Source organism: Mandrillus leucophaeus, unplaced genomic scaffold, assembly GCF_000951045.1.
Source record: "Mandrillus leucophaeus isolate KB7577 unplaced genomic scaffold, Mleu.le_1.0 Scaffold252, whole genome shotgun sequence".
In the NCBI taxonomy this organism is placed as follows: domain Eukaryota; kingdom Metazoa; phylum Chordata; class Mammalia; order Primates; family Cercopithecidae; genus Mandrillus; species Mandrillus leucophaeus.
The window spans coordinates 1,459,315-1,487,163 of record NW_012102610.1 but is presented as its reverse complement, the minus strand read 5'-3'; the positions used below and the strand labels follow the sequence as shown (position 1 = coordinate 1,487,163).

Below are 27,849 nucleotides of genomic sequence, written 5' to 3'. Positions count from 1 at the left end.
TTTCTTCCCAGAATATAGATTTTGGGTTCTCTGGGGTTTCAGTGGCAAATGAGCACAATTCACCCATGCCAAGCACCATGGAAAAAAGAGACAAGGAATAGATCTCGGTTTATCTTTCACATCGATAGGGAATTTTTATTACTCCAAATATCTGAGGTAGCTGAAGCTGGGCTTTCAGAGGGTTGCGATCAAATTCCTCGGTGGATAGAAGGGCTGGTAATTAAAAGGGGAGTGTTCATGCGGCTTAGGCTCCTTAAGAAGCTAATATGCTCTGCCCAGCCCCACATACTCCTCCTATAGTCTCATTTTCACTGCTGTTTGCTAATCATCTGTTTCTTCACTGTGTATTTCTGATTCTCATTTCCTAATGTTCTTACTGTATTATACACTGCCAGGTGTGAGCTGTTCAGTCAGTCAGCATTTATTGAGCTCCTACTGGATGCTGCTGTTCTGAGTGGTGTTTCATCTCCCTAATTAGTGTATTAGTTATTTAAGAGTAGAATGTGGAATTTATGCCTCTAAGTATCCCCAAGCTCCCCCTCATCAATTTTCATTTGGTGACTGGCTGATAGTCGAGAAGTCAACCTGGGTGACTCTCCTGATTCCCAGGTCTGTGGATTGAGGTTGGTGATGCTATCTCAGAAAGTCATGGGGCACCATAGATGGTAGGATTGGTCTTTTGGAGGCCGCCCCTGAACCTCTGTCCCCACGATGCAGGTGGAGATTGGGAAGACAGTGAAGGCATACGTCCGTGTGCTGGACTTGCACAAGAAGCCCTTCCTGGCCAAATACTTCCCCTTCATGGACCTGAAGCTCCGAGCAGCCTCCCCGATCATTACATTGGTGTGAGTTCTCCTAGGGGTCAGAGGAGGGCACCTCAGACAGCGCTGACCCCAGCTGCAGCCTTTCCCATGGGGTGGTCTTAGAGAAGTCCCAGCCCTTCCCTCTGTTTCAGGGCCCTTGATGAAGTCCTTGACAACTACACCATCACATTCCTCATCCACGGCGTGACCATCGGCCAGACCAGTCTAACTGCAAGTGTGACCAATAAAGCTGGACAGAGAATCAACTCAGCCCCACAACAGATTGAAGTAAGACGGGTTCTTCCCACACTATGTGGGATCAGCCCAGTGCTGGGGGTTGGAGGTGTCTTTATAGTTGGGGGTATCTTTATAGTACAGTCCAGGAAGCTACTGTGGAGAAGCCATATAAAAGTTTGTGCCCCACAATGTCCTCTCATCAAAAGGCAGCTGTTACTAGCTCCAGGGCTCTGGGAGGCAACAAAGTTGGACCGGCAGAACCAGAGGGAGGGGGCCAAGTGACTTTACTTTTCCTCTGTGACATGGGGGATTGTGTGGCTCAGAGAAGGGGTGTGCCTGGTCACATGGCAAGGGGACACACCAGGACCATTCCCAGAAAGCACTGACTGGGCGGAAGCTTAGACAGATGCTGGCTCATGTGTAGAAGAACTCCTTAACCATTGATCCTGAGCCATAGAACAGGCGCTTTGAGGGCATTGGGCACCTGTCACAGGGGCTGTGTGAGCAGAGGTATCATAAAGGGAACTCCTGAAGTAGGTGATTCCTGGATGAGAGGTGCTTTGAGGTCCCCACACCGGCTCAGTGTGTGGTATGGGGCTGTCTCGGGAGATTAGGTTATGACAGGAGCCCCACTGCAGCCATAGGCCACAGCAGTTGTGGCCCAGGCATCATTTGAAGTCTATACACAGCAGCAGCATTAAACCAGCCCTGCCAGCATCCTCCCTGCGTCTGGGCCACGTTGGGGCTGGTGAGCATCATTAATCTGTGATCCAAAGCAGGTGGGTGCCATCTGTGTCTCTAGATGGAAGCGCACCTTTCTTCTTCTGGTGATGAGAAATTTGTTTCTGCCCATCAATAGCGCAGCTGCAGAGACCGATACTCCCACACAAGTAGCACCCTGGCCACCTCCTGCATTCACTCACCTACTCCTGCCAGGCAGGCACTTGTAGGGGTTGCAGGAGGAGCAGGTGGGGGCTTCACCTGCTCCACAGAGTGGCATCAACATCCCTGGTCTCCTCCCAGGCTAATCCGAAGGGTGTGCTAGGAGAAGAGCAACCTCTGGGGCTGTGGGTGCTCCCATATTGGCGGGGCTACCCTGTGGGGCTACCTCTGGCTCCACAGGCCAGGTGGCTGGGGATGTACATTGCTAATGTGTCCCCGGGCGCTGCTGCCATTGCTGCTTAGTGACCACACACTGAGAACCGCTGCTCTGAGGGGATGACTCAACTGCATAAAAGCCATCCCTCCAAGGGGACGGCCCAGCTTTTGGAGTTTAGCATCTAGGCAAAGTGAAACACAGTCACAAACAGAAGAACACACCCCAGAGAACCAGGGAGCCTCGGTCAGTGACTGGGAGACGGCCCCCAGCACTGGCCCAGGACCCTGGCCTTTCTGGTCACTGCTCAGAGAGGGGTGATGTCCACGCCCCAAGTTTTCCTCTCATGAAACATGTAGCACATGAGTTATGCTCAGTGCTGTGGGCTTGGGGCACAGCAGTCCTTACTCTCCTGTGTCTCCCAACAGGTCTTTCCCCCGTTCAGGCTGATGCCCAGGAAGGTGACACTGCTTATCGGGGCCACGATGCAGGTGAGAGCCGAGAGGCCATGTCCTGCTCCAGCCCCAGTGCAGGCCACCACCCGGTTCCAGGCACGCTACCTCTGGCCCTGCATGCAGTGACTGGGAGAAGAAGGCAGAAGCTGCCTGCACTGGGGCCCTGGCTCTCTGAGTGGGAGGCGCGGGCTGCCTGGCATGATGGGCACTGACACACCGCTCTTTCCTCCCTGCTCAGGTCACCTCCGAGGGCGGCCCCCAGCCTCAGTCCAACATCCTTTTCTCCATCAGCAATGAGAGCGTTGCACTGGTGAGTGCTGCCGGGCTGGTACGAGGCCTCGCCGTCGGGAACGGCACTGTGTCTGGGCTTGTGCAGGCAGTGGATGCAGAGACTGGCAAGGTGGTCATCATCTCTCAGGTAACAGGCGTGCTATTGGAGACTGGCACTCTCTGAACCCCCTGGGATGGCCAGCTCTGGCGATGGGCCCATTGCTTCCCAAGGCAGCTGTGCCTGGGACAGAAGCCTCTACTGTGTTTGGGTTCCGCCTCTGAGTACCACCCCTCTCCAAGGGTACTGCTTCGGCCCTCTGGATCTGCAGTCCCTGCAGGGACCCTGGTGCAGGACAGCCCTGCCGATACGCACCCAGACCCCCAGAGGTTGCTCTTCTCCAGGTTGAGTCTCCCAGTCCTTCCAGCTGCTCCTTACAGGGCAGGGTGTTCAGCAACCCCCAGCCCCAAAGGGCCCTTCCAGTAGAGGATGATGGCACTCGTGGTGAGGGCAGGCGCTGCTTTGAGCACTTTGCCTTCATCTCCTTGAGTCCTCTCAGGGCTCAGGGCTAAAATCAGAGCCTTTGCATTCTGCCTGACCTGCTTCGCCAGCAGTGACTTGCTGAAGCATCTTGGAAGACTGCTTTGGGGTTCTACTCACAGCTGCGCCAGAAACTTGGTCTGTAAGAAGAGCCTTCTGTGATGTGTAATGCAACTGTGGACAGAAACCCGTTTCAGAGTCAGTCATCCCATTCTTCATGAGAACTAGGTCCCCTGGAAGCAGTCCGTGCGGTCCTGAGTTCAGAGCCTGTAAACACAGCGCCCCAGGAGCTGGCGAGTACACAGCTCCAGACAGGGTGCAGGGAAGTCCTTGTTCTCAGAGGCTGACTTTGATCACTGAGTTCACTGATTTACTCCTTTTCCCAGTGTGTGTCAATTTTGAAGACAAAGAGAAAGCCTTGGGGATGTAAAAACCTGTCCTAGGGATGGGGCAGAGTTCAGATGGGCTTCCTGGAGCGTGACATTCAGGACCACAGGAGACTGTATGTTTTTTTTTTTTTTTTTCCCTCTAAAAAGGAGTGCATCCTCAGGAGCTGGCTGGTTTTTCTCCTAAGGGCGTAGGTAAAGGGCAGCTTCCTAGAAATTCAGCAAGAGGGGCACAGGGCCCTGTGTTTTCCTTGTCTTTGTGGTCTAACCTTGCTGGGCACCCTCTCTTCTAGGTCCCCCATCTGGCGAGTTGGGGAGGTGCTGAGGAAAGGCCCTGGTGGTCTTGGCAGGTGGAGGGGCTGCACCACCAGCCCTATCTGAAAGGCATGTTCTTGAGCTTAGGCAGGCAGGGGCTTCACCTGTGGCCCCTTGTCCATGCCTGGAATGTGATTCTGGTCAGATGCTTCCAGTTCCATCTGTCCAATCCAGGTCACACAGCCAGCACCCCAAGGCCACGGGGTAGGCAAGGACGAGCAGGAGGAGACTGAGCAGAAGGATGAGTGAAAGGAGGGGAATGGGTTTTTATCAAGCACCTACTGTGTGCCAGGCATTAGCCCAAGTCATGAGGCTCAGAAGATGGGCTCAGCATGAGCACGTCAAAGGGCCTAAGGGTTTTAATAGCCTCAGTTCAGCATGACTCAGCAGCACTAGGAGGAAGCCAGGAGAGTTAGTCTTTGGCCAGATTAATAGGAGTGTGGAGTTGAGAATGAAGGAGGTTATAAATTCTGATCAGACTCTACAGGGCTCCTGCATTCGTCCCTGTACGCTGCTCAGTCAGAGACAGGCAGGTTGGATTTGGGGTTGGGAGGGCCTGGAGACCCGTTGCTTGAGGGCAGCCAGGCCTAAGGAAGAGCAGGCACCAGTTCCCGGCCCCAAGTCTGCAGTGCTGACCCGGAGCAGCTGGATCAGACAGGGCGGCAGCCTCAGAGGACTGGACTGGGACCTATGGGACCTTGGGAGAGGCAGTGGCTGGCCCATGAAGGACGAGCCGCCCACAAAGCCAGGCCTCCCGGGGCAGAGGAGCACGGTGCTGGTCATCCTGAGGGGCTTTCTCGCCACAGATTCTGAGCCACAGCCTCCTTCCCTTGAGGGGTCCCTTCCTGAAACATCCCTGGCCAGCACAGCATCCCCGCACCTAAGTGCCAGCCTCTTTCCCCAGGACCTCGTGCAGGTGGAGGTGCTGCTGCTACGGGCCGTGAGAATCCGCGCCCCCATCATGCGGATGAGAACAGGCACCCAGGTGAGCTGACCTCCTGGGCTCTGAATGCTGGTTCCCGAAGAGCCACTGCTGGAACCCTGTCCTCGAGTTAGAGTGCTTCTCCACCTCCTCCATCTCCCTGGCCCGGGTATCTAGGGCCTGCTTCTCACCTGTCCCCGCCCAGGGAGACACCCTCCATTGCTCTCTGGTAGCCACTGATGGAAGGCCTGCTTCCTGCTGGCCTGTCACCTTCCCACATCTGGAATAACACCAGATGCCTAACAGGAGCACAGTGACCGTGGCACTTACTCCACTCCGTGCTGTCTTGGACATTAATCCATTTGGTGTTCATAGCAGCCCTGGGAGGTTAGTGTCAGAACCATCTTGGTATTGCAGATGAACAAATGAACACACAGAAAGCTTAAGGCCCGTGCCCAGGGCCACACAGCTAGGAAGTGGCAGCACTGGGAGTGGACTGGGCAGCCTGGCACGGCACCTGCTGTGGCCTTTTACCATCTTGCCTCCACCTGTGCCCTCAAGCCAACTCAGCAAATAAGAGACTAAAGGAGCTGGGGACCGCACCCACACATGCCCTGTGAGCAGGGACCCCGGCTAGATTAGGAGAGGGGCCTGGAGGAACCAGTACTGTGGGGCAGTGCGAGCTGTGCTGTTGGTGGACCCATGGCCTCCTAGAGCTCCAGGGACTCCTTCCAGAAATGAGTCTCTTGGCCATGGAGAGGCACAGCCTGCTGCAGGGGAGGGACAGTGTGGGGAAAACAGTCCCACCTCTGGTTTGCTCGTTTGATATTTCATCAAAATTCCCAAACCTGTGCCGTGCTCTTCTCTGGTTGGGGAAGAATTGGGTTCGTCTCCCACTGCTTGAAGGAGGCAGCAAAGCTTCTGGGGGCATTCCCAGTGCTGGGAACTACTGCTTCTGACTTCTTCCTGCAGATGCCCGTATATGTCACTGGCATCACCAACCACCAGAACCCTTTCTCCTTTGGCAATGCCGTGCCAGGCCTGACCTTCCATTGGTCTGTCACCAAGCGGGACGTCCTGGACCTCCGAGGGCGGCACCACGAGGTAGGTAACCATCCCCCCAGAGCTCACCTCCCAGCCCTGTCCCAGGCTAGCACCCCGAGGGTCAGGGAGGGTTCCCGCCACATTGTCTCAGAGGAGGTCCTCATCCTCACACCTAGAGAGGCCCTCCCGCTTTCATCCCTCTCCCGAGGCTCATCGGGACTCCCTTCTCTCAAATGCTAACCACGCAGACAGAGTGAGTAGGTGCCTCTCCTGACAGAAGCGGCCGTGTGAGGAAGTCACAAAAGTCCTGGGAGGTCAGAGTCTGCAGCTTCTGACCATTTTCTGAGATGATGCCTGGCAGCCCTCGGTTTCTCTTGGTTCATCCCAGAGGCCAAACTCTCCTTCCCTTAGCCCAGCGAGGGGCCCTGGCTCCTCCTAAGATGTCAGAGCTGGAAGGTGCCGGGGAGATTACTAAGTCCCTCTGTGTTAACTGAGGCCAGAAACAGGAAGGGACTTGCCCAGGGTTGCCCAGCAAGCCAGTGGGGAAATGGGACTGGACACCAGCCCCTGTGACTCTAGGCTCAAGCCCAGGTGGGTCTTGGACACACAGGACCCAAGTGGAGGGTGGCTTGAAAGGTCGCTCCCTGCCTCATTCAGGGACAGTGGGGATGGAGGCCTGGAAAGAGGCCCAGACCCAGGGATGGGATTCCCTAAAGGCTGTCTGAAGCTTGTCTAGTGTAGGACTAATGCCCCCCACAACCCTACTCAGTGGGAACAGGGTCCTGTCCCTGGTGCCTGGGGGCTCCCCCACATTGCCCCCATGGAGCACAAGCAGTGAGACTTATTAACAGATATCCCAAAACAAAGCAGTCTGCAGGGACACACTGCAAAACCCAGCATCGCTCTGGGCGACCTACAAGCACTGAAGTCTGAGGGACAACCTGTCATGAAGGCCCTTGGCTTATGTGGGTGGGCCCAGTGTTTTCCAAATGCATCTGTGCACGTTGTGCAATGCAGGCAGGGCAGGACCTGGGCACCCAAGCTGGGGAAGCCGGGTCTGCACAGCTCTGGAGTTAGCAGACCCAACCCGGGCAGGAAGGCAGGGCCCTTGAGAATAGGCCAACAGCTGCCAGGAGGAGGGCTTGGGGGTTCTGGGCCTACTGTCCAGCTTTGCCTTTTTGAGGACACAGGGACCTGGGCTTTACACTTGAAAATGTGTTTGATGTCTTCCAGGCGTCGATCCGACTCCCGTCACAGTACAACTTTGCCATGAACGTGCTTGGCCGGGTGAAAGGCCGGACCGGGCTGAGGGTGGTGGTCAAGGCTGTGGACCCCACATCGGGGCAGCTGTATGGCCTGGCTAGAGAACTCTCGGATGAGATCCAAGTCCAGGTAGGAGGCAGGTGGACAGGCCACAGGGAAGGGGGAGAGGAAGTGCCAGCTGCCCAATCCTCCTCCAGAGCCACATGTTGCATGGGTAGAGGCTGGGAGACCTGAGAAGCTCTCAGTCCATGGGGTTGACAGTGGTCCATCGCAGTGGGGTAAGCATCCGAGTGTGACTGGTGCTGTGGGAGCCCAGAGGTAGGGCCAAGCAAAGTCTTCACAGAAGAGTAATGTTTCCGGATGAGAGGGGCTGGCAAAGGCCTGGAGGTGGAAACTCACTTGATGTGTGGCCAAAAGAGCAAAAATTTCTGAGCTTGGGGCTCCCTGTGGCTGAGTGGCCTTTAATTTCATCATCTGTGTTTATTTAACACACATAGAGCACCCAGAGGCTGGGGCGCCCTTACACGTTTTTCAGTATTGCTGCCTCCAGACCTCAGGTGAAGCCTGCTGGGCAGGGGCTGAAGGGGCTGCCACCTGCTGATGCCCCTGAGGCGGGGAGGGTCAAGGTCACAGGGTAAGTGGGGAGTGGCCTCAAGAGGCCGGGGTACTGTGACCTGTCTGCATTTGGAAAACAGCCTCAGAGAGGGAGGGGCCTTGTTCAGAGCCAGGGGGTCAGGACTGAGTCCAGCAGTTCTCCTGCCTGGGGTGCAGCCCTGGGTCTGTATCTGGCCTGTCCCTGCTACTTACAGGATGGGATCTGGGTGAGCTCCTGCCTCTCTGGGCCCCTCTGCAAGGTAGGGAGTTGGCAAATTGGTTCTGAAGAGCAATTTTGTCTTCAAGGGCCTCGTTCTGCTCCTCTGGACCTCAGTAACCCCTAGGTGCTCCTAAGCTGTAAAGAAAAACAAAAAATGTTCCCTATATGTCCCAAAACAGTTTCTAGTCCCCTCCTCAAGAAGAAATAAACTATGTCTAACCCAAGCACCTCCCTGATCAGGGGCAAAGAAGCAAACTTTTCAAGAAAGAAAACACCCACACAAAAAAACCCCACCGATTTGCCAACCCCTCACTCCTGCCTGCACGTGCGCACACACACACACACAGACACACATATACATACATAAACACATATACAGACACACAGAGGTCCACATGCACATCCCCACACTCACCAAGTGCATGTTCTTTGTTAAAAGGAAGTAAGTTCTGGAGCCTATCATGGAATTAAAGGCAGGGCTTTGCAGCTTCCAAATTCTGTGACCTCAGTTGGGTCACTTGACAGCTCTGTGCCTCTGTTTCCCTATCTGATAGCAGGTGGAGTTTGAGTAAATCAGAAACTAGAGAATCTGGATCCAGCCTACAAATGTGTTTTATTTGGCTTACTCAGGCCTTTGAGACAGCTTGTTGTCATGTAAAGATAGGAAGATTCTATGTGAAAATCTAAGATGCAGCATGTCCTAAAGATATGGTGTCTGCCACAGCAAAATCAGCAGGCAATGAGAAGCAACCTTGACTCCATTAGAGCTGCGCTGTCCAGTTTGCCACAGGCCCCACCACTCCCTGTTGTCTTCCTGACAGTGAGATCAAGTATCAGTTGCCATTTACCATGGGGCTTGTGCTGTTGCTTTTCTTCTAGTTAACAGGAAAGTGGGAAATCTCTTACAACTCCCCCTTCATCTAAAGAGAAAGATAGGAATGCATGGTTTAAAAAAAATAGGAGGAACCCTATTTGTGAATGTATTTACCGGGCAGTAAGTGTGTCTGCGTCAGACTCAGTGAGGTGGCTTCCCTGTGGATGCTGGAAGGGGGCATACAAGTCAGCCTCGTCTCACCTGACACTGAAACCCCACCCAGCTTCCAAAGGCTGTTTCTCATCATTTGGGAAGTGCTGCCCCTCCTGTCACTTCATATGGAGCCCACAACTCTCAAGACAGGCGTGGAGAGGGTGTTAGTTGTGGACCGTGCACACAAGGAAATCTAGGCTTACCTGGACAGAGCACAGAAGGAGCCGGGAGGGACAGAATCAGGCCGTCTTCCTCTTGGAGAAGCACTTGTCAGATCTGATGATACTGGCCATGGCCCAGGGCTCAGGCCCAAGGGGCATCCACCTGGTCTGATCAGAGGCCAGTGGGGAGCTCAGGGCACAGCTTTACCTGCCAGCTGGTGACTGCCCCTGAACCAGGCTGGGAGGCCACAGAGGCAGCAGCCCCAAGGGGCCTTAGAGAGGGGACTTACACAGGTGGTGGACACATCTGAAGTCTTACAGAGAAGGGGTCTGGAGTTCCCAGGCAGGTGTTGCTGCTGTGGGCTCGGGGAGCTACCAGGGCCTTGGAGCACCTGGGCGTCCCAGGATCAGATCTGAGCCAGTCTCATGAGGCTGATCATCTGCTAGACTGAGCTCCTCGCCAGGCCCTTGTGTGTGTCTATGTGGATCCTGCAAGAGCATGGCCAGAGCCAGCCAGAGGGGCCTGGGAGGTGGAACGGGGGTTGTTCTGAGACGGTGGCAATGAGGAGGAGGATGTCTCTGTGAGAAGAAGGAGCAGTTAGGTGGTGCCTTGCCCAGGCTCAGTCCTGGCACAGTTACCCTGAGCAAGATCCTGTTGCTGGAGTTGTGCGTGCTGCCCTCCGAGCTCACATCCTAGCAAGTAAAGTTCTCCCTCACTGGGCACGGAGGGAGAGGCCTGTGTTTCCAGGCTCCTTAAAGGAGCTCCCATTAGGCTACACAAACATGAGGCTGCCTGCCTTTTCTCATCATATCTTTGGTGCGCACACGTGTGTGTGTGTGTGTGTGTGTGTGTGTGTGTGTGTGTGTATTAGGGTCTTGCTCTGCTGTTCAGACTGGAGTGCAAGCCTCAGCCTCCCAAGTGTGTGTGTGTGTGTGTGTGTGTGTATTAGGGTCTTGCTCTGCTGTTCAGACTGGAGTGCAAGCCTCAGCCTCCCAAGTAGTGGTACTACAGTTGCACACTCCATGCCTGGCTAATTTTTAAAATTATTTTGTAGAGACTGGGGGTTTGCTGTGTTGCCTTGGCTGAGCTACTGCACCTGGCCACACCTTTGGCCTCTTAAAGGTCAGCCCTTCACATCATGTCACCAGTGACCTGACAGGCGAGAAAGCTGCTTTTCTCCTCTCTTGCCCCTCCTCGACTCTTGCTGCTAGGAGAGAAGCAGACACCTGGCCTGGATGTGACTCCAGTGCCCCATCGGAAGTGAAACTTGCCCTCTCTTGCAGGTGTTTGAGAAGCTGCAGCTGCTCAACCCTGAAATAGAAGCAGAACAAATATTAATGTCGCCCAACTCGTATATAAAGCTGCAGACAAACAGGTACGTGACTCAGCTCTTGTTTCCAGCAAAGCTGTGTGGCTGTACTTGCATCCGACAGCTCATGTGTCAACCCTGTCAGGAGCCATGGGTGCTTTCAGGGAGGTTTTCTCCTGTTGTGCTTGGAATGGATGAGGCCTCTGCCTGCTCCTTCTCTTCTCTGTGGTGCTTCTCTGCTTCTTGAAATCACTTCTCACTGTGGGTCTCTTTTTCCTCCTTGTAGCCTAGAAACATTTTTATGCAAGCTACTAAAATTCAGTCTTTAAAAGGGGAAAAAAACACCAGCTTAGAAGTGTTGTGTTTCCATACTTGCCACTCAGAGTGTAGCTGATGAGCCAGAAGCATCAGCATCATCAGGAAGAGGAGATGCAGCTCTCAGGCTCCACCCAAGACCTGCCCAAGGAGAAGCTGCACTCTAGGGAGATCCCCAGGCGAGGGGGCCACACAGTAACGCTTGGCAAGAGCTGTTTAAAGCTCTTCTGCAAACATAATTCCTACCTTTGATTCCAAGAGGATGCCTTTCATAACAGTGGCTTGCATTTGAATGGCAGTTGCCAAGCGGGAGACTCCACAGGCCACAGGACACTTACTTGTTGCATGAAACACATACATGTTTTCATTCAGCCAAAAGTAACAAAGTGCCAGGCTCCATGCTGGGCTCCAGGAACGCGGATATGGGTGACATAGGGTGCCCTGGAGGAGGGTAGCAGGAGAAGGCTATTAGAAAGCAAGATGTAGTATTCAAGCCAGAGCCCAAAGAAGTGTGCTGTCCATGGGGATTTAGGGGAGGCATGTCCCAGGTGGAGATGCTCGGGCTGGAGTTCTTGAAGGATGAGTAAGAGTTCCCCAGGTTAAGAGGAAGGGGTTGGTGGAGAAATAATGTTTAGGCAGAAGCAATAACATTTGCTCCTAGTCATCTATAGGGCTGTGGAAGAGACAGAGATGATGGGAACTAGCCCTGGGAGCTGGAGGCCTTTCCTTCCTGGGTTTCTTTATTATATTAATAAATATGTAAAAGGGTAAAAAATATGGTGTAATTTGCTTCCTACCCAGTGCATAGTATCAGTAGTTTGCTAACAGTTTTCTTAGCAGGTAGCCTGTTTTTATCCTGTTGACAGTCCTTAGAAATAGGACAAGGCAAGATCATTGCACACCTTTTACCATGTAAGAAGTCAATGCCGAGAGAAGAGGGGACGTAATGTGCACACAGCTGGTGGCAGGACGTGTTGGGACCGGCTTTGGATTCTGTCAGACTCAAAGCCCCATCCTCCACTATGCCAGGCTGCCTTGCTTCAGTAAATTGAGAACAATTTGCTGCAGAAATGATATTTTACAGTAAATGTCCCATGGAGCTGATGAAAGAAACTGCCCTCACAGTCTCTCCCTGCCTGCTGGCCGACCCACGGCAGGCGCTGCTCTGGGAAGAGTGAGAAGCCTCACTTTGCTTGGAACCATTGGATTTCTGAATTAGTTTTCCGTGGGTGACTGATGAAGCCTCAGACAACTGACAGCACATGGTCCTGAGGCCCGTGGGGCCAAGATTGGGCCTTTTCCACCTCCAAGGAGCATGGGGAGCTGCAGACTCTTAGATGTCCTGGCATTGTATCCAGGCCCACTCCCACTGCTGCCGTCTACAAAAACAGCTCTATTTTGTTTTCCAAAGGGATGGTGCAGCCTCTCTGAGCTACCGCGTCCTAGATGGACCTGAAAAGGTTCCAGTCGTGCATGTTGATGAGAAAGGCTTTCTAGCATCAGGGTCTATGATCGGGACATCCACCATCGAAGTGATTGCACAAGAGCCCTTTGGGGCCAACCAAACCATCATTGTTGCCGTAAAGGTAGGGTTGCATCCTCCTCCTTTTTGGAGTAATGAAAGCAATAGCACTGAGGTAATATGCCTCTCAGGAGTAAAAGTGAATATATTCACCTTCCAGCTGGGAAACTGTAGATAGGAATTTAAGAGTAACTCAGGGTAGATAAAAAGCTACAGCATCTTCTGGTCGTCAGAGCCGAAGATCCTTGGGAGATCATTGATTCCAAGTACTTCATTTCATAGATGAGGCCCAGTGAGATCCATGATTGGCGTAAGGTTACAGAAATGGGACTGGCACTACAGCTTCCTGACTGGAGTGCCGGTGCTCCACCCACCGTGCTTGGCCACTGATGTTATCACCACCCATGGTGGAGCTCCTGCTCTGGGCCAGCCCAGTGCCTGGAACATGATCTGTTCTTAAGAGCATTGGATGATATGCCCGGTATCTGCCATAAAAGTCATGACATCCAGTACATGACATCCGCTGTGGTTTTGAGAATGAGGTGGCCCATTTTCCAGACAAGGAGACTGAGGCTCAGAGTGGGAGTGACTTGCTCAAGGTTGCATGGGAATTGAGAGATGGGGTCTGTCTGCTTTGGGTGGTGTCCTTCTACCATGTCATGGCACTGCCCTCTGCCATTCTGTGTTCCTTAGGGATGGGACCTTCTCCATCAGCATCCCTGGGTCAGGTCCTGGGGTTTTGCTGAATGGAATTTTCTTTCCATGTCTCATCACCACTTGCTGAACCCTGGATGACAGAAGACACACACTCACTTAAATCTTTAGACTCTGCCTGGGTCACAGACCTTTTTCATTAATTCACATCTTCTGTTTCAAAGTGGGTGCCTGGCAGCAGATCCCCCGCTCTAGTTTTTGGTGAGTGAAAGTGACTGACTGCTCATGCTATTTCAACAAATATGTATTGAGCACTAGCTGTATACCAGACACTGCACCACTGAACTTTGTCAAAGAAGTTCAGACCTTTGGAGCACTAGTTTTTGAGCCAGGATAGATTTTCACCTGGACTCAGAGAAACAAGGGCTGCTGTTTATGGAGCTTGGGTTCTTGGGCTCCAGAAATCCCCATTTCCCTCCTTGCCCTGGTGGCCTGCAGGCACACTGTGACATGCTTAGAGCTTCCCCTGCGATCCAGAAGGACGTTGTTTCTTTAAATGCCCCGAGAGCCAGGTTCTCTGAAGAAACTGGATATTGCAGCCCAGGGGGCCCTCTCTCAATGTGAATAGCGATCTCATTTTTCCAAGTCATGGATTGGGACACTCCTGGGTGGGTTTTCTCATAGTGAGGCCAATCTGCTGTGTTGGGAGGTAAGAACTTTGTCACTAGTTTGGGACACTCTGGGGAGTGTGGCCTTTACTCCTCTCAGGACCCCTAAGTCCAGCCCCGCATTGTTCCTGAAGTGGATCCTCCTGGGGGCAGGCGTCCCCTCCTTGAGAGGTAGGTTTTGCTGGAGGCCAGTCCCTGGGACTGAATCCTCATCATACCTGTATGTTGTCCTTTAGGTATCCCCTGTTTCCTACCTGAGGGTTTCCATGAGCCCTGTCCTGCACACCCAGAACAAGGAGGCCCTGGTGGCTGTGCCTTTGGGAATGACCGTGACCTTCACTGTCCACTTCCACGACAACTCTGGAGATGTCTTCCATGCTCACAATTCGGTCCTCAACTTTGCCACTAACAGGTAGGATGTGGGCGAGGGTCATTTCTCCTGTGAAGTCCTGTCTGGTACCTGGTAGAGACAACTGGGGATAACACAGAAAGGCTGCTGCTATTGAAGGAAGATGTACGTTACTTCAGTTTCCAAGAGATGTGGGCATGCTGCACCGTGCAGGGCCACGAGGAAGCACCACTGCCCTCGGGGGATGCAGACCATCTCAGAGGAAGATAGACAGGCATCAGCCCCCAGAGGAGGAAGTAGGGTGTGGGGAAGCTCCAGGGAGCGCGCCCCGAGGCACAGGAGATTGGCCCTTCAGCCTTGGCTGCCCACAGGTCCTGCCACGGTTGTGTTTCCCTGTTGCTGAATGCATTCAAAGACAGGTGTCAAGGGTGTTGCCTTATGGAAAGAACTAGGGTTTAGAGTCAGGCCTGGTTCTAGCCACAGCTCTGCCCTTTGTGGGCCCTGTGAGCAGGTCACCATCCAAAAATCTGTTTCCACACCTATCATGTTGGGCAGTGTGGCCTAGGTTCGAGGGCTTTCCTTCAGCTGAGGGAGTGGGTCATGAGGACCTCTGGCAAACCATGGTGCTCTGTGTGTGTGCACAGAATTGCCATCTGTCAGTTTAGGGCATGTCCTGGAGGAAATGGAGCCCAGTTCTCCCAGCCCTTTGGCTGCACTGCAGGTCATTCTGGCCTTCTTGTGGCAGGAGCACCTGATAGAGACCCAGTCAGCACTCAGGATCAAAAGGTGTGGTGGAGGCAAGGATGCAGCCACGATCCCTAACCCAAACTGTCACCCCACACAGTCCACACTTCTGCACCAAAGCTGCCATTGGCAACATTGAGCACCTGCCCTGTGGCAGGTGCCTCCCCACTGCTGACCTCATGTAATACTCACGCCAGGCCTGTGTCGCGGGCACGTGATGATCCCCATTTTTCAGAGGCGGAAAGGGCAGAGGCTGCTTCTGCAGTCAGGTTGCATAGTAAGGGCAGCCTTCCCTTTCTGGCATGTCCAGTTCTCTGGTGGGAAGAGTGTAGGGAAGCACTCTGGATCTCTTTCCTCTCGAGGCCTCAGTTTCCTTTCTGGAATGCCGGAATGATGCTGCTGCCACTGCCTAGCTGCGGGCTGTGTGTGCTTTCTGGGGTGACAAGTGAGGAGGTAGAGCCTGTGCCATCTGCCTGCAGTGGTCCCTCGTCTGGGGCCGCTGTTTGGTAACCTCGAGTTGGGGCCACAACTGGGACCTCAGTCAGTCGAATGCTTTGCTCAGCAGAGGACCTGGACTACATTTCTCCATCTGGGAGTTGGAGGCTTCTTTACCAAGACTGAGAGTGAGCCCTCCTTTCTCTCCTGTGCCTAGAGACGACTTTGTGCAGATCGGGAAGGGCCCCACCAACAACACCTGCGTTGTCCGCACAGTCAGTGTGGGCCTGACACTGCTCCGTGTGTGGGACGCAGAGCACCCAGGCCTCTCGGACTTCGTGCCCCTGCCTGTCCTACAGGCCATCTCCCCAGAGCTGTCCGGGGCCATGGTGGTGGGGGACGTGCTCTGTCTGGCCACTGTTCTGACCAGCCTGGAAGGTAAGACAGATCCTGAGCCAGGGAACCTGTGGAGTCACGGACGCTTGCAAAGCTGAGTGGGGGCTACCTGGGTGGGGGCTACCCGAGCGGGGGCTCGGCGCCAGTTACGGGGGCCTGCAGGCAGACCTGCAGGATACTCAGGAGCAGTGCTCCAAAACTGCTGCCCAGAGACCAGATCCAGCCTGTGCCTGTTTTCTGCAAGGAAATTTTTGTTGACACTCAGCTGGACCATGCATTTGTGTATGGTCAGTGGCTGTTGTCACCCTACCACTGCCAGATTGTGTGGTCATAGCAGAGATCATATAGGCTGCATAACCCAAATGCTTATGTCCGACCTTCAGAGAAAGCATTTGCCGGCCCTTTTCTGGAACAGCTCCTCCCGGGGGGCGTCCCCTGCTCCTGTGGGGCATCCCCTGCTCCTGTGGGGCATCCTGCCTCTGCACAGTCTCACGCAGTTCCTCTAGCCAGGAGACACACGGATCGCTGCTGCTGCTGCTGAGGAACTGAATTGACCATTTTAGTGAATTCTGTGGGAGGTGGCCGCCATCGTGAACAGCACAGGCTAGGAGACTTAAGCAAAGAAGGACATTGGGCTAAATCAGTGACTTCCAAATTTCAGCCATGCCCAGGTGACCTGTAGTACATCTGTGGAAGACATGTACAATTATTTACTTAGTTTTTATTTTCAAATTGTCTCCACCTTTTTTTTTTACCTTACTAAATTCATTTTAAAAGGAGATGAAATACAACCTTTAAGGAAAAACAAATATAATTTGCCATAAATAGATTATAGTTGAGTCCTTTAATTGTATTTATTATATAATGTGATTGGCTTTTAACTCAGAAGTGTATGTGGTGAAAGCTCTGAGCCTCACACCTGCTGTTTGCTAAAATGGAATTGATAAGGCAACGAAGGAATGGGGAGGGGCTGTGCTTTGGGGAAGGAGCTACAGAGGGCAGGGCCTGGCAGCAGCACCAGACCATTCCTGGGCAGGGATCAGCTAAAGCTTCATGCCAGGATGGTCAGGAAATTCCAGGCAGGGAGCTGTGGGTCAGGGAGAGCAGGTGCTAGGGGCCACAGCCCTGTAGAGGGTGGGTGCAGCAGGGTAGGAGAGCTGATGGCTCCAGGTGGCTGGAGCCAGGAGCATGACCGGCACTGGGGCAGGCAGTGAGGCTGTCTCCTGAGGCTGCTGAGTGAGCCCCATTGGGGTAGTGGCAGCCAGTGAGGAGGCTGGCTTATCATCCAGGTGAGCTGGGCTTTGACTGGAGTGTCCAGCTATGGGAAGGGGGTGACATCCATGTTTCCTCTCCAGGCCTCTCGGGAACCTGGAGCTCCTCGGCCAACAGCATCCTCCACATAGACCCCAAGACGGGTGTGGCTGTGGCACGGGCTGTGGGATCTGTGACAGTTTACTACGAGGTCGCTGGGCACCTGAAGACCTACAAGGAGGTAGGCTCCAAGCAGCAGAGGCACAAGTGGCTCAGTGGCCTGTGAGGTGGGCCTGACCTGGGAGGATTATGAAGACTTTTCCTTTTAGAGAAAAACCGTCTGAGGGCTTGGGGTCTGGGAGTCATGAGTCTGGGACTGTGCTGACTCTGACGTGGAGACAAGCTCCCTTTTCTTTCTAGGCCTCAGTCTGCCCATGTTCAAGAGGGTGTGATGAGGACAGGCAGCCTTGTAGGGTGGACTCCAGCTCCCATGGGCTTGGTTCTGGCAACCCCGGAGTGGGCACTTCCTGGGAGCCGGTGCTTCCCTGTCACCTGCAAGGTTAAGACTACCTGTGCAAGTCAACTTTTGAGTCTGGAGGCAACAAAACCTGCTGTCTCTTCCATTCATCTCCAGTTGAGAATGAATCAGTGGGCCAAGTCTGACTGAGATCCAAATGCATCTCATTTTTAGAGGCAGCATGTGCTTTATGGAACCTAGCAGTTTAACCTAATAGTTTGCATATTTAGTGCTGCAGCTCTGCGGTTTGGGCAAGCCAGTTGCAGACAGAGGCATCCTCTGACAATACAGCTGTGCTCCCCTGGAAAGAGCCTCTGGTCAGGAGATGGGGTAGCATGGACAAAGGTGTGCAGGGTTCAAGGGCAGAGCATGGGGGGCTGGAACAGAGGGTATGGGAGAAGCATGGTCTGGCTTTGTGATCAGATCAGGAAATGCACTGGATTCCGGGCAGTTTGGTGCAGGTTGACAGTGGGGCATCTAGAGCCAGGCAGTCTAGGTCAAATCCCAGCTTGGCCACTACAAGGCTATGACTGAGCAATCACTGAGTCTCGCTATGCCCCGGTTTTCTTGTCTGTATAATGGGGATGATAGCGTTGTGAGGATTCAGTGAGTTAGCACGTGGGAAGCCCCTAGGGTGGTGCTCAGCTCCTAGCCAGTGCTCAGCAGAAATTAACTGCTGCTGCTCCTGTTCCAGGGTGAAGGGGTAGAAGCTTATGCCACACTCAGTGGAGTTTTTTAAACAGTGCTATAGACCAAGGCTGTGTTTGCTGAGGTTACCTGGCTCCTGGAGGAGCTCGAGAGAGCAGTGGCTGCAGGGTAACTGGCCAGAGACTGAGGCCAGGCCCTCAGCTGGGTTCATGGGGTGTGGCAGAATCTAAAGGCAGGTTTGGGAGAGATGGGAGGGAGGGAGGCACATCAGAGCTCCATGAGCATCCAGAAGTGGGGCTGGAGGGGAGGAAGGGCTTGGGGTGACCAGGCTGCTACTGGTCCTTTGTTAAGAGGGGCACACAGAGGTGGGTAGGCCTGCAGGGAGGTGAGGAGCCTGGGCCAGGGAGCTAGAGATGTCACAGCTCTCCCAGGTGAGGCAGGGAGCGCAGCTGGGCGGGTGCGGCAGAAGCACTGTGAAGAAGGCTGGACAGGGTGGGGGTCTCACTCCAGAGGTGGCTTCTGAAGCCCTGGGAGTGGGTGGGAGCACACGGGCACTCTGGGAGTGCAGGTAGGAGAGGGACCAGGAGGCCTTGGGCACTCTCTGAGGGTGGACAGGGAGGAAGGGGAGAGGAGAGCCAGGGTTGGGGGGTCCCAGGCTAGGGAGTGGGACACAGCCTCTGTCAGTCCCTGGAGGTGGATGGTGGTAAGCCGTGAGAGGAGGCCCCGTGAGTTTGACAGTGATGCAGGCCTGGTCACCTACAGCTCTGCATGGGGCATATCCCTGGGACCTGCAGGGGCTTCGATCCCATCCCTGCTCTGAAGTTCACCTACTGGTAGAAACCAGATCCCCCGAGGCAGGGACCGCTGGTGCCTGCTGAGAGAGGGAGGGGGGCCTTCAGCTGCAGGAAGTGGACTTGGGCCTGAAGGGTGGATGGGGCTGGGCTCTGCAGAGAAGGTGGGAGGGTGTCCTAGCCAAGGGACTGCAGGGAGGTCACCAGCCTGGGGCTGTTTGGATGTGGCCAGGTGCAGGATGGGCCCGGGGGAACAGCTGGGAAAATCTGGGCAGACTGGATTCTGGGTGGGGTGCGGTGCTGTACTACGGAGAAGTGATCCTGGCTGTCCCAAGAGCCAAAATCCTCAGGCTACCCAGATCGATTAATGAATTCAGGCCCGCTCCTCAGCGTCTAGTTGGCTGCTGGGAGAAGCAGCTTATTCAATGGGAGAACTGAGCTGTGAAGTCTGACTAGACTGGGCTCAAACCCCCTCTCTGCCACATTCTAGCAAGGCATTTAGGCTTTGAGCCTTAGCGTTGCCACCTGTGAAATGGGTGACACTGTGTCAGACTGCAGGGGGAGGTCGTGGAAACGCCCAGCATGCACGAGGACATAGGCGGCGTTCCATGAAGCTTCCTTGGCTCCCTCTCTAGGTCGTGGTCGGCGTCCCTCAGAGGATTATGGCCCGTCACCTCCACCCCATCCAGACCAGCTTCCAGGAGGCTACAGCCTCCAGAGTGATTGTTGCCGTGGGAGACAGAAGCTCTAACCTGAGAGGTACTTAATGAGGGGCTTGGGCGGTCTTCAGAGTACCTGGGAGCAGGGAGGTGGCTTCCTGTGTCCTCCAGATGGAGTTTGTCTGCTTTTCCTATTCACACTCACACCAACTCCAGAGAGGGCATTTAGCCCCCACTCGTCCACTCCTTCCAGCGTTTCTGAACTTGGAGTCCTCCAAAAGCTGAGCCAGTGAAAGGAATCTTCATAATGGAGCCCAGCTCCCGGAAGGTGCCTGTTCTGCACTAGAAATGTGACTTCAGCCCAAGGGCACCCTAGCAAAGAAAGCCACAATTTCCCACCATGAATCCCGGAAACTGATGAATTAGCAGGACTGGTTGCTGGTTTTAATTTTTGTAATGACCTCTCCCAGGTCATGCACAGAATGTTGAATCCCATCCCCTGCCCATGACAGCCCTGAACAGCGGCTGCCAGAAATAAGTAAGTCAGCCGGGCGCGGTGGCTCAAGCCTGTAATCCCAGCACTTTGGGAGGCCGAGACGGGTGGACCACGAGGTCAGGAGATTGAGACCATCCTGGCTAACACGGTGAAACCCCGTCTCTACTGAAAAATACAAAAAAAAACTAGCCGGGCAAGGTGGCAGGTGCCTATAGTCCCAGCTACTCCGGAGGCTGAGGCAGGAGAATGGCATGGACCCGGGAGGCGGAGCTTGCAGTGAACTGAGATCCGGCCACTGCACTCCAGCCTGGGCTACAGAGCGAGACTCCGTCTCAAAAAGAAAAAAAAAAGGAAATAAGTAAGTCAACAGGGCTGTTTTCTTACACCACTTCACTGGCAGAGTGAAGCACCGCCCTTCTCGTCCTAATTAATGAGGCAGCTCTGTTCCATCATGGCAGCCTCTGCTCCTTCCTCAGCACAAGTGGACAGCACTGTGCCGTTGCCAAAATGCTGCTCAGGTGTTAGTGGAGAACTAGTACCCTCCAAATGTGCAGAAGTAAATTGCCATTTCCCCTGCTGACAGGGACAGAAGTCAGGCATTAGTGGGCCCGGCCCATCTGCTGTGCCCCTGGATACAAGGTCTGGAACAGATGCTGAAATTCTGACTTGAAGCTCCCTGTGATGCCGAATGGCGCCCTCTTCCATATGATGTGTCCTTGGCTTTACCAATCCTGGCTCATCCCAAAACTTAGAGCAGCCCTGAGGCCCTGCTGGAAGACATGCAAGGGCAGGTGGCATTTGCAGCCCAGCCAGCCTGTGCAGGCCTGGTGGAATTCGGTGTGGTGGCCATCGGGCCTGGCCCACACCCTCTCATCTCCCCTCTCTAGGCGAGTGCACCCCCACCCAGAGGGAAGTCATCCAGGCCTTGCACCCAGAGGCCCTCATCAGCTGCCAGTCCCAGTTCAAGCCGGCCGTCTTTGATTTCCCATCTCAAGATGTGTTCACCGTAGAGCCACAGTTTGATGCTGCTCTGGGTAACTACGAGGATTTGAAAGTGAAAGGGACTTGGAGACAGTCTCTGTCTTCTGGGATCTTGGGGCTTCATGTGCCCAGCTCACCATGGCCGTCTGTCCGGAGGGCAGAGATTGCTAGGAGCCCAGCCTGGGGATTGACTCCAGGGGGACTTGGGAGGACTGCTGGTCACAGAGGGTATCCTAGCTTGGCCAAGGCCTTTACGGGGGATTCCCAGGAGGACTTCTGGAGGAGGTGACTTCTCACCTAGGCTCTGGAGGATGCATAAGAGTACCCTGGTTAGAGAAGCAGGGGGAAGAAATGACATCAGTGCACAGGCAGGAGAGGGGACAAGACAATACACTCTTGTCTCCGCAGGCCAGTACTTCTGCTCAATCACAATGCATAGGCTGACAGACAAGCAGCGGAAGCACCTGAGCATGAAGAAGACAGCTCTGGTGGTCACTGCCTCCCTCTCCAGCAGCCACTTCTCCACAGAGCAGGTGGGAGCCGAGGTGCCCTTCAGCCCAGGTCTCTTCGCCGACCAGGCTGAAATCCTTTTGAGCAACCACTACACCAGCTCCGAGGTCAGGGTCTTTGGTGCCCCGGAGGTTCTGGAGAACTTGGAGGTGAGTGGCATCTGCATGCCTCAGGCCAGGCCAGAGTCAAGGGTGTCAGGAAGGCCCTGGAGGAAGAGGGAATGTGGCGTGGATGTCCTGGGCCAGCTCTCTTTAAAATTTATTTTTACAATTATAATTTTTAAATTGAAGTACTCTTTCTGTAGCACTATTGCTGTCTCTCAGGCTGCGTGATTGTATTAATTGATCCGACCTCTGCTGTTCTTCCCCAGCTATAAGTTAAGCTTGTGGGGGCAGCACTGAGAACCCAGAGAAGGTGCCAGTGAGCGTGTGGTGCGTGGCATGGCCGAATTTAGTGCAGGAGCATCCGCCACAGAGCAGGGAGGAAAGCCCTAATCCCTGCTGGGACAAGTCCCCTCTCTCCAGGCCTCACTTCCCCCATGACTAAGTCGTGGGTTGGGGTTGGGGGGCGAATGATCCCTCAGGCCCGGAGCCTAGCAGGCTGGGAAGAGTTCTGGGGTGAGAGAACCAAGGAGTTCCTCGGCATTTCCACCTGCTCATCCTCCTGCCTTGCTGCAGCCAGCGTGACGGCATGTTCTCCCGCAGAGGCAGGGAATGCCCAGCATCGCCAATGAGAGAGGAGGGCCGGCCCGCTGGTGGCTGCTGGAGACCAGCCATGAGCAGAGCTCGGGCTGCTGCCTTGGAGAGCTGGTGCTTGGTGATATTTCGTGTTGGTTTAGCCTTTTTTTTTTTTTTTTTTTTTTTGAGGTGGAGTCTTGCTCTGTCGCCCAGGTTGGAGTGCAGTGGCACTATCTTGGCTCACTGCAATCTCCACCTCCCAGGTTCACGCCATTCTCCTGCCTCAGCCTCCCGAGTAGCTGAGACTACAGGCGCCCGCCACCACACCCGGCTATTTTTTTGTATTTTTAATAGAGACGGGGTTTCACCGTGTTAGCAAGGATGGTCTCAATCTCCTGACCTCGTGATCCGCCCGCCTCAGCCTCCCAAAGTGCTGAGATTACAGGCGTGAGCCACTGCGCCTGGCCTGGTTTAGCATTTTTGTAAGCAGCAGTTGATTAGAATTGAATAAACTTGAATTTGATTCTGACATTCATATTGATTTGTCCTTCCCTCAAAAAACACCCTGAGTACGTACAGGGCTTCCCGACTCTGCAGACTACATGCCGTCCATGAGCAGTGCCCAGGTGTCATTACCTGCCCATGAGGTGTGACCTGGGCAGGGGTCTCTACTCCATACCCTTGGGCCCCAGGAGGGAAGCCCAGCATGTCAGGCTGAAGCAGGGGTGCTTCCAGAGATGGGCCATGCAGAGCAGCCCTCCCGCCTTGGGGTCCTGAGGCCCCACTCAGTGGTCCCTCCACTGAGTCCCACCCCCAGCTCTGATGTCTCTTCCAGGTGAAATCCGGGTCCCCAGCCGTGCTGGCATTCGCAAAGGAGAAGTCTCTTGGGTGGCCCAGCTTCATCACATACACAGTTGGCATCTCGGACCCCGCGGCCGGCAGCCAGGGCCCTCTGTCCACTACCCTGACCTTCTCCAGCCCTGCGACCAACCAAGCCATTACCATCCCAGTGACAGTGGCTTTTGTGATGGATCGCCGTGGGCCCGGTCCTTGTGAGTTGCAGAATGATGTCATCTGGGACAGACCAGGGTGGGGAGGGACAGGCAGAAGTGGTCCTGGCTATCAGTAGAAACCTGGGGTGTAAGAAATGGAGTAGTCAGAAATGCAGAATGTCCCTCAAAGTGATCACTGCTCATTGGGGCCATGATGCAGACTTTAGTTCCCCAGCTTTCCCATCTGTTCTCAACGGGCCTCCAACCCCGTGGAGGCCCACAGGGACTGTGCCCCTCCTCTGCTCTGCAGCCTGCGCCAGGAGAGGAAGCGCCAGAGTATCAAGAGCAGCTGTGGGCCCGGACCTCCAGCAGGTGGCCTGGCCCTCATCCTTATGTCTAAGAGGGGCCTGTGGACTGCCCTGTAGACATACAGTAGTGCAGGAACATGATGGGACACCACAGTGGGCCTGGTGGTTTTGGTAACTCATCTTCCCATTGATGGCAGATGGAGCCAGCCTCTTTCAGCACTTCCTGGATTCTTACCAGGTCATGTTCTTCACGCTCTTTGCCCTGTTGGCTGGGACGGCGGTCATGATCATAGGTGAGGAGGCTGCGTGTATCTCTGGGTCTGTTCCCCTGCCCCCGCCTGCTCTAACCAACCATGTGCTCTTGCAGCCTACCACACTGTCTGCACGCCCCGGGATCTTGCCGTGCCTACAGCCCTCACGCCTCGAGCCAGCCCTGGGCACAGCCCCCACTGTGAGTAACCCCCCTGCAGGCAGAACCAGGCAGAGCTGCTGAGAAAGAAAAGAGCCCTGAGGGAGGGGTCGAGGCTCCTGAACCCTAAGTCTCAACAGGTCCTTGCCTGGGCCAAAGGAGCCTGAGGCCCAGAGGACAGATGTGGGAGCCAGCAGGGTCAGGGCAGAGGGGCTGCCAGTCCTGGTTCAGCAAGAGCTTTCCCCAGGCAGAGCCATGCTGGGTGGAGGTGTGGGCAGCAAGGAGCTCTGTCTAGGCAGGGGTGCATGCTAGGACCAGATTCTCACCGGCTGGGGCTGCCTCAGAAGGCTCTAAGCTGGGGTTGGACGAGCTGACTCACAGATGGGGATTCTGGGTAGTTCTGACGAGAAATTTCCCAGAAGAAGGGGCAAATTCATTTCTTTCAGTGGTCCAGCTGTTTCTGGTGACCCTGCACAGCTCCAGGGAGCACCTCACTGTGTGAATGCAATTTCTCTCTCAAACAATGCAGTGCCCAGCCTGTAGTGCTGTACGCGAAGGCCCTTTAATGTCTTTTGATTCCCATTTGAGGGTTCTCTCGCCTACACAGAGAGTCCTTGAGCTCGTGTCTGCTGACCTGGGGGCCCATGGACCAGCTTCAGGGGGGTCCCTGAATTTGTTTGAAAGAAGACCCAGTTGTGTGGGTAGAAGCACTTTCCTGAGTAAGGAGAGCCCACACGCCCTGGCCTTCTGCCTGACGGCTTCTCCACCTGCGAAGCAGTGCCCAGGGGAGGTCATGGGTGCTCAGCCTTCTCACAGCTCTGCTGCTTTCTGCAGCTGCTCTGGCAGCAGGCACCTGCCCTTTCTAGTTGCCTCTCTCAGCGTGCTCCTCCCTGGGTTTTGGGAGCCACGCCTGGGTCTCTGCAAGGACTCCGGAGCACTGCAGAATCACTGCTCCCCTTGAGGTCTTTGTTCCTGTGGTACTCTTGCCCAAGGCTGTGTTGCTTTCAGATGCACAGGCCCTCCCTGCCACATGCTCCCTGGACAGATGCTGCTGCGGTCCTGAAACTTGAGACTTGTTCTCCCCGGACAGGCTCTGCACTCCTGGATGTTAGGTTGGCATCCCAGGCCTCTCTGTGTGGATGAGGCCAGCTCAGCAGGTGCCGGTGGACTTCCCTCTGCTGGCCAGGGAGGCCTCGGGGCATCACTATGAGAGTGTCCTGGGTGAGGCAGGCGCCTGCTGAATGCTGGCTGTAACTGAGGAGCGCACCGCTCTCCCTGGCTCTGCTGCTCACATCGTCTCTCTTCCCATCCTAGATTTCGCTGCCTCATCACCCACGTCTCCCAATGCACTGCCTCCTGCTCGCAAAGCCAGCCCTCCCTCAGGGCTGTGGAGCCCAGCCTATGCCTCCCACTAGGCCGTGTGAAGGTTCCCAGAGGATGGATCTCAGCCGAGCCTCGTGCGCCCCCAAGATGGGAGATCCCTACTGCATTCACACTGGAACAAGCCCCTCCAGACGAGTGCCCCGGCCAGCTTCACTGCCGTCTCTGTTCACACAGAGTTGTAGTTTCGGCTCTGCCCATTAGCTCATTCTTTTATATAGGAGTTTTAAATGTGTGTTTTTTTCCTTTCAGGTCTTACAAAGCTAAGACTTTTTGGCTCATTCCTTTTTGCATGGTTGTCTAGGGTTTCTGGACAATGTGCTGTTTCATTTTTATTTTCCTAGCCTTGCTGAAATCTCTCCCTTCTCAAGACTTTGAGCAGTTAAAAGTACTCTTTAGAAGTTGTCTGTAGGTGATGTTACTGTAGTGGTCTCAGGGAAAGGATTGTCCAATTACTTTAGGGATTTTTTTGGTGGGGCTTTTCCCCCTGTGAAAACTTACTTTTCCACTAGTCTGGTTGCTGCTAGGAATGTTGGGAAGCAGTGGGACATGAGTGTCCCTGTGTCTGCCCCACTGCCGCAACGGAAGCCTCAGGAACCAGCACCTGGAGGCCGGGATAGCCAACCCCTGGGTGAGCGAGAGGCTGGAGAACACGGGAGCTCACCCAGGGCTGCTGCCCGACCACGGGCCACTGTGAACAGACTTCAGTCCTCTGTTTTTGTTTCATAAGCTGTTGAGACATCTGGTGGACTTGGCTTAGGCCCTGCTGGGACATCCCAAGTGTGATCCCTCTCACTCCATCAGGACACCAGGACTGTCCTTAGGAAAATTCCTTGAGATGGCAGCAGGAGTCGTATTTTCTGTGTGTGTGTTTCGGAAAGCTGCTGTGTCCTGCCTCAGCACAAAGACCCAGTGTCATTTGCTCCTCCTGTTCCTGTGCCACTCCAGAACCTCAGCAGATCTGAGCCACCGCCTGCCAGTGTGAGAGGCGGCCACTTTTATGGCAGCTCGTCAGGCGCAGGGCCCCAGGCAGCTTCCCAGCAGGCCCTAGAGCCTGGCCCCGGCCGGTGATGGAGGGCAGCCACCAGCCCAGGGCCTGCCCATCCAGAAGGGACTCCCCAGGGGCTGGGGGAGGAGACCCTTGGAAAAGTCCTCTCTTCCCAGCTCCTGGTTCTGGATCTGAGATTCTCAGATCACAGGCGCCTGTGCTCCAGGCTGAGGCTAGGCTACCCTCAGGGAGATCCAGAGACTCATGCCCATGGCCATCCATGCATGGACGCTGTGTGGAGAGTCCAGGATGACTGGGGATCCCGCACAAGCCCCCTTCAGTCCTTCAGCGCTGGGCCATGTGGTTGATTTTTCTAAAGCTGGAGAAAGGAAGAATTGTGCCTTGCATATTACTTGAGCTCAAACTGACAACCTGGATGTAAACAGGAGCCTTTCTACTTGGTTTATTTAATAAAGCTCTATGTGATTTTTCAAGAGGGTGCGATCATTGATGAGACTTCTCTCTGATGGTGATGGTTTCTTCCCTTTACCCATCTATGATACTCTAGGGCCTGGCAGAGCTGGAGGTCTGAGCTTTATTCTCCCCAAGGGGTGAGCATCATTTTCAAGCACGCTCAGGTTGGCAAATCCAAGTGCATCTGGACATAGCCAGATCTTGCCAGCAAGTGAGTGTGCCCAAGAAGGCATGTTGACAAAACCATGTGATGCCACACAGTTCAGCTTTCTGCTCCCAAGCGAACCAAGCGACTCTTTATCTCTAATGGTTGCCAGGAAAGGCTTTTAGCACCATTTAGCACTAAAAATATAGTATATAATATAGTTTTTTCTCTAGAATTCTTAAGTCTGGCCAGAAGTGAACTCTTGTTCTCTGTTTTTCTGTATGTCTTTGTGCATGCTCACACGTGCATCCATGCATCCTGGAAATATTTTGTTGTTGTTGTTGTTGTTTTGAGACGGAGTCTCCTCTGTCGCCCGGGCTGGAGTGCAGTGGTGCAATCTCAGCTCACTGCAAGCTCCGCCTCCTGGGTTCACGCCATTCTCCTGCCTCAGCCTCCCGAGTAGTTGGGACTACAGGTGCCCACCACCATGCCTGGCTAATTTTTTGTGTTTTTAGTAGAGACGGGGTTTCACCATGTTAGCCAGGATGGTCTCGATATCCTGACCTCATGATCCACCCGCCTCGGCCTCCCAAAGTGTTGGGATTACAGGCGTGAGCCACCGCGCCCGGCTGCATCCTGGGAATATTACATCACAAGGTCTGCAGACACTCGCTAGCAGGGAGCACTGAACCTGGGGCATCCAGGGTGGGTGGCAGAGGTCTAGGCTGGTGAGAGCTTAGCAATCAGGTAACCAGGAGTCTAGGCCCACCTTGCTCTGGGGCTGGAGAGAAATTGTTTATCTCTCTGGGCCACAGTAGTTTCCTCACCTGCAAAGGGGCGCTCTTGGACATGTGTCCTAGTCACCATCCACCCAGAGTGGCTCCCAGCAGGAAGCAGGT

The 27,849-nt window shown here is 54.4% G+C and overlaps 1 protein-coding gene across 1 annotated transcript in view; it reads left to right on the top strand.

Annotated features, from left to right (window-relative positions):
• NUP210 (nucleoporin 210kDa) overlaps nt 1-26,822 on the top strand; it is a 63,569-nt gene extending 36,747 nt beyond the window's left edge. Inside the window, 20 exon segments of the mRNA XM_011983614.1 lie at nt 718-845; nt 956-1,091; nt 2,565-2,627; nt 2,830-3,009; nt 5,005-5,084; nt 5,891-5,965; nt 5,967-6,126; nt 7,300-7,458; nt 10,616-10,707; nt 12,368-12,542; nt 14,037-14,212; nt 15,546-15,766; nt 17,080-17,216; nt 19,567-19,690; nt 20,974-21,120; nt 21,476-21,726; nt 23,090-23,306; nt 23,752-23,847; nt 23,922-24,005; nt 25,278-26,822. Coding sequence (XP_011839004.1) covers nt 718-845; nt 956-1,091; nt 2,565-2,627; nt 2,830-3,009; nt 5,005-5,084; nt 5,891-5,965; nt 5,967-6,126; nt 7,300-7,458; nt 10,616-10,707; nt 12,368-12,542; nt 14,037-14,212; nt 15,546-15,766; nt 17,080-17,216; nt 19,567-19,690; nt 20,974-21,120; nt 21,476-21,726; nt 23,090-23,306; nt 23,752-23,847; nt 23,922-24,005; nt 25,278-25,378 — 2,802 coding nt within the window. The 3' untranslated portion in view covers nt 25,379-26,822.
• Nucleotides 26,823-27,849: the final 1,027 nt, after the last annotated feature.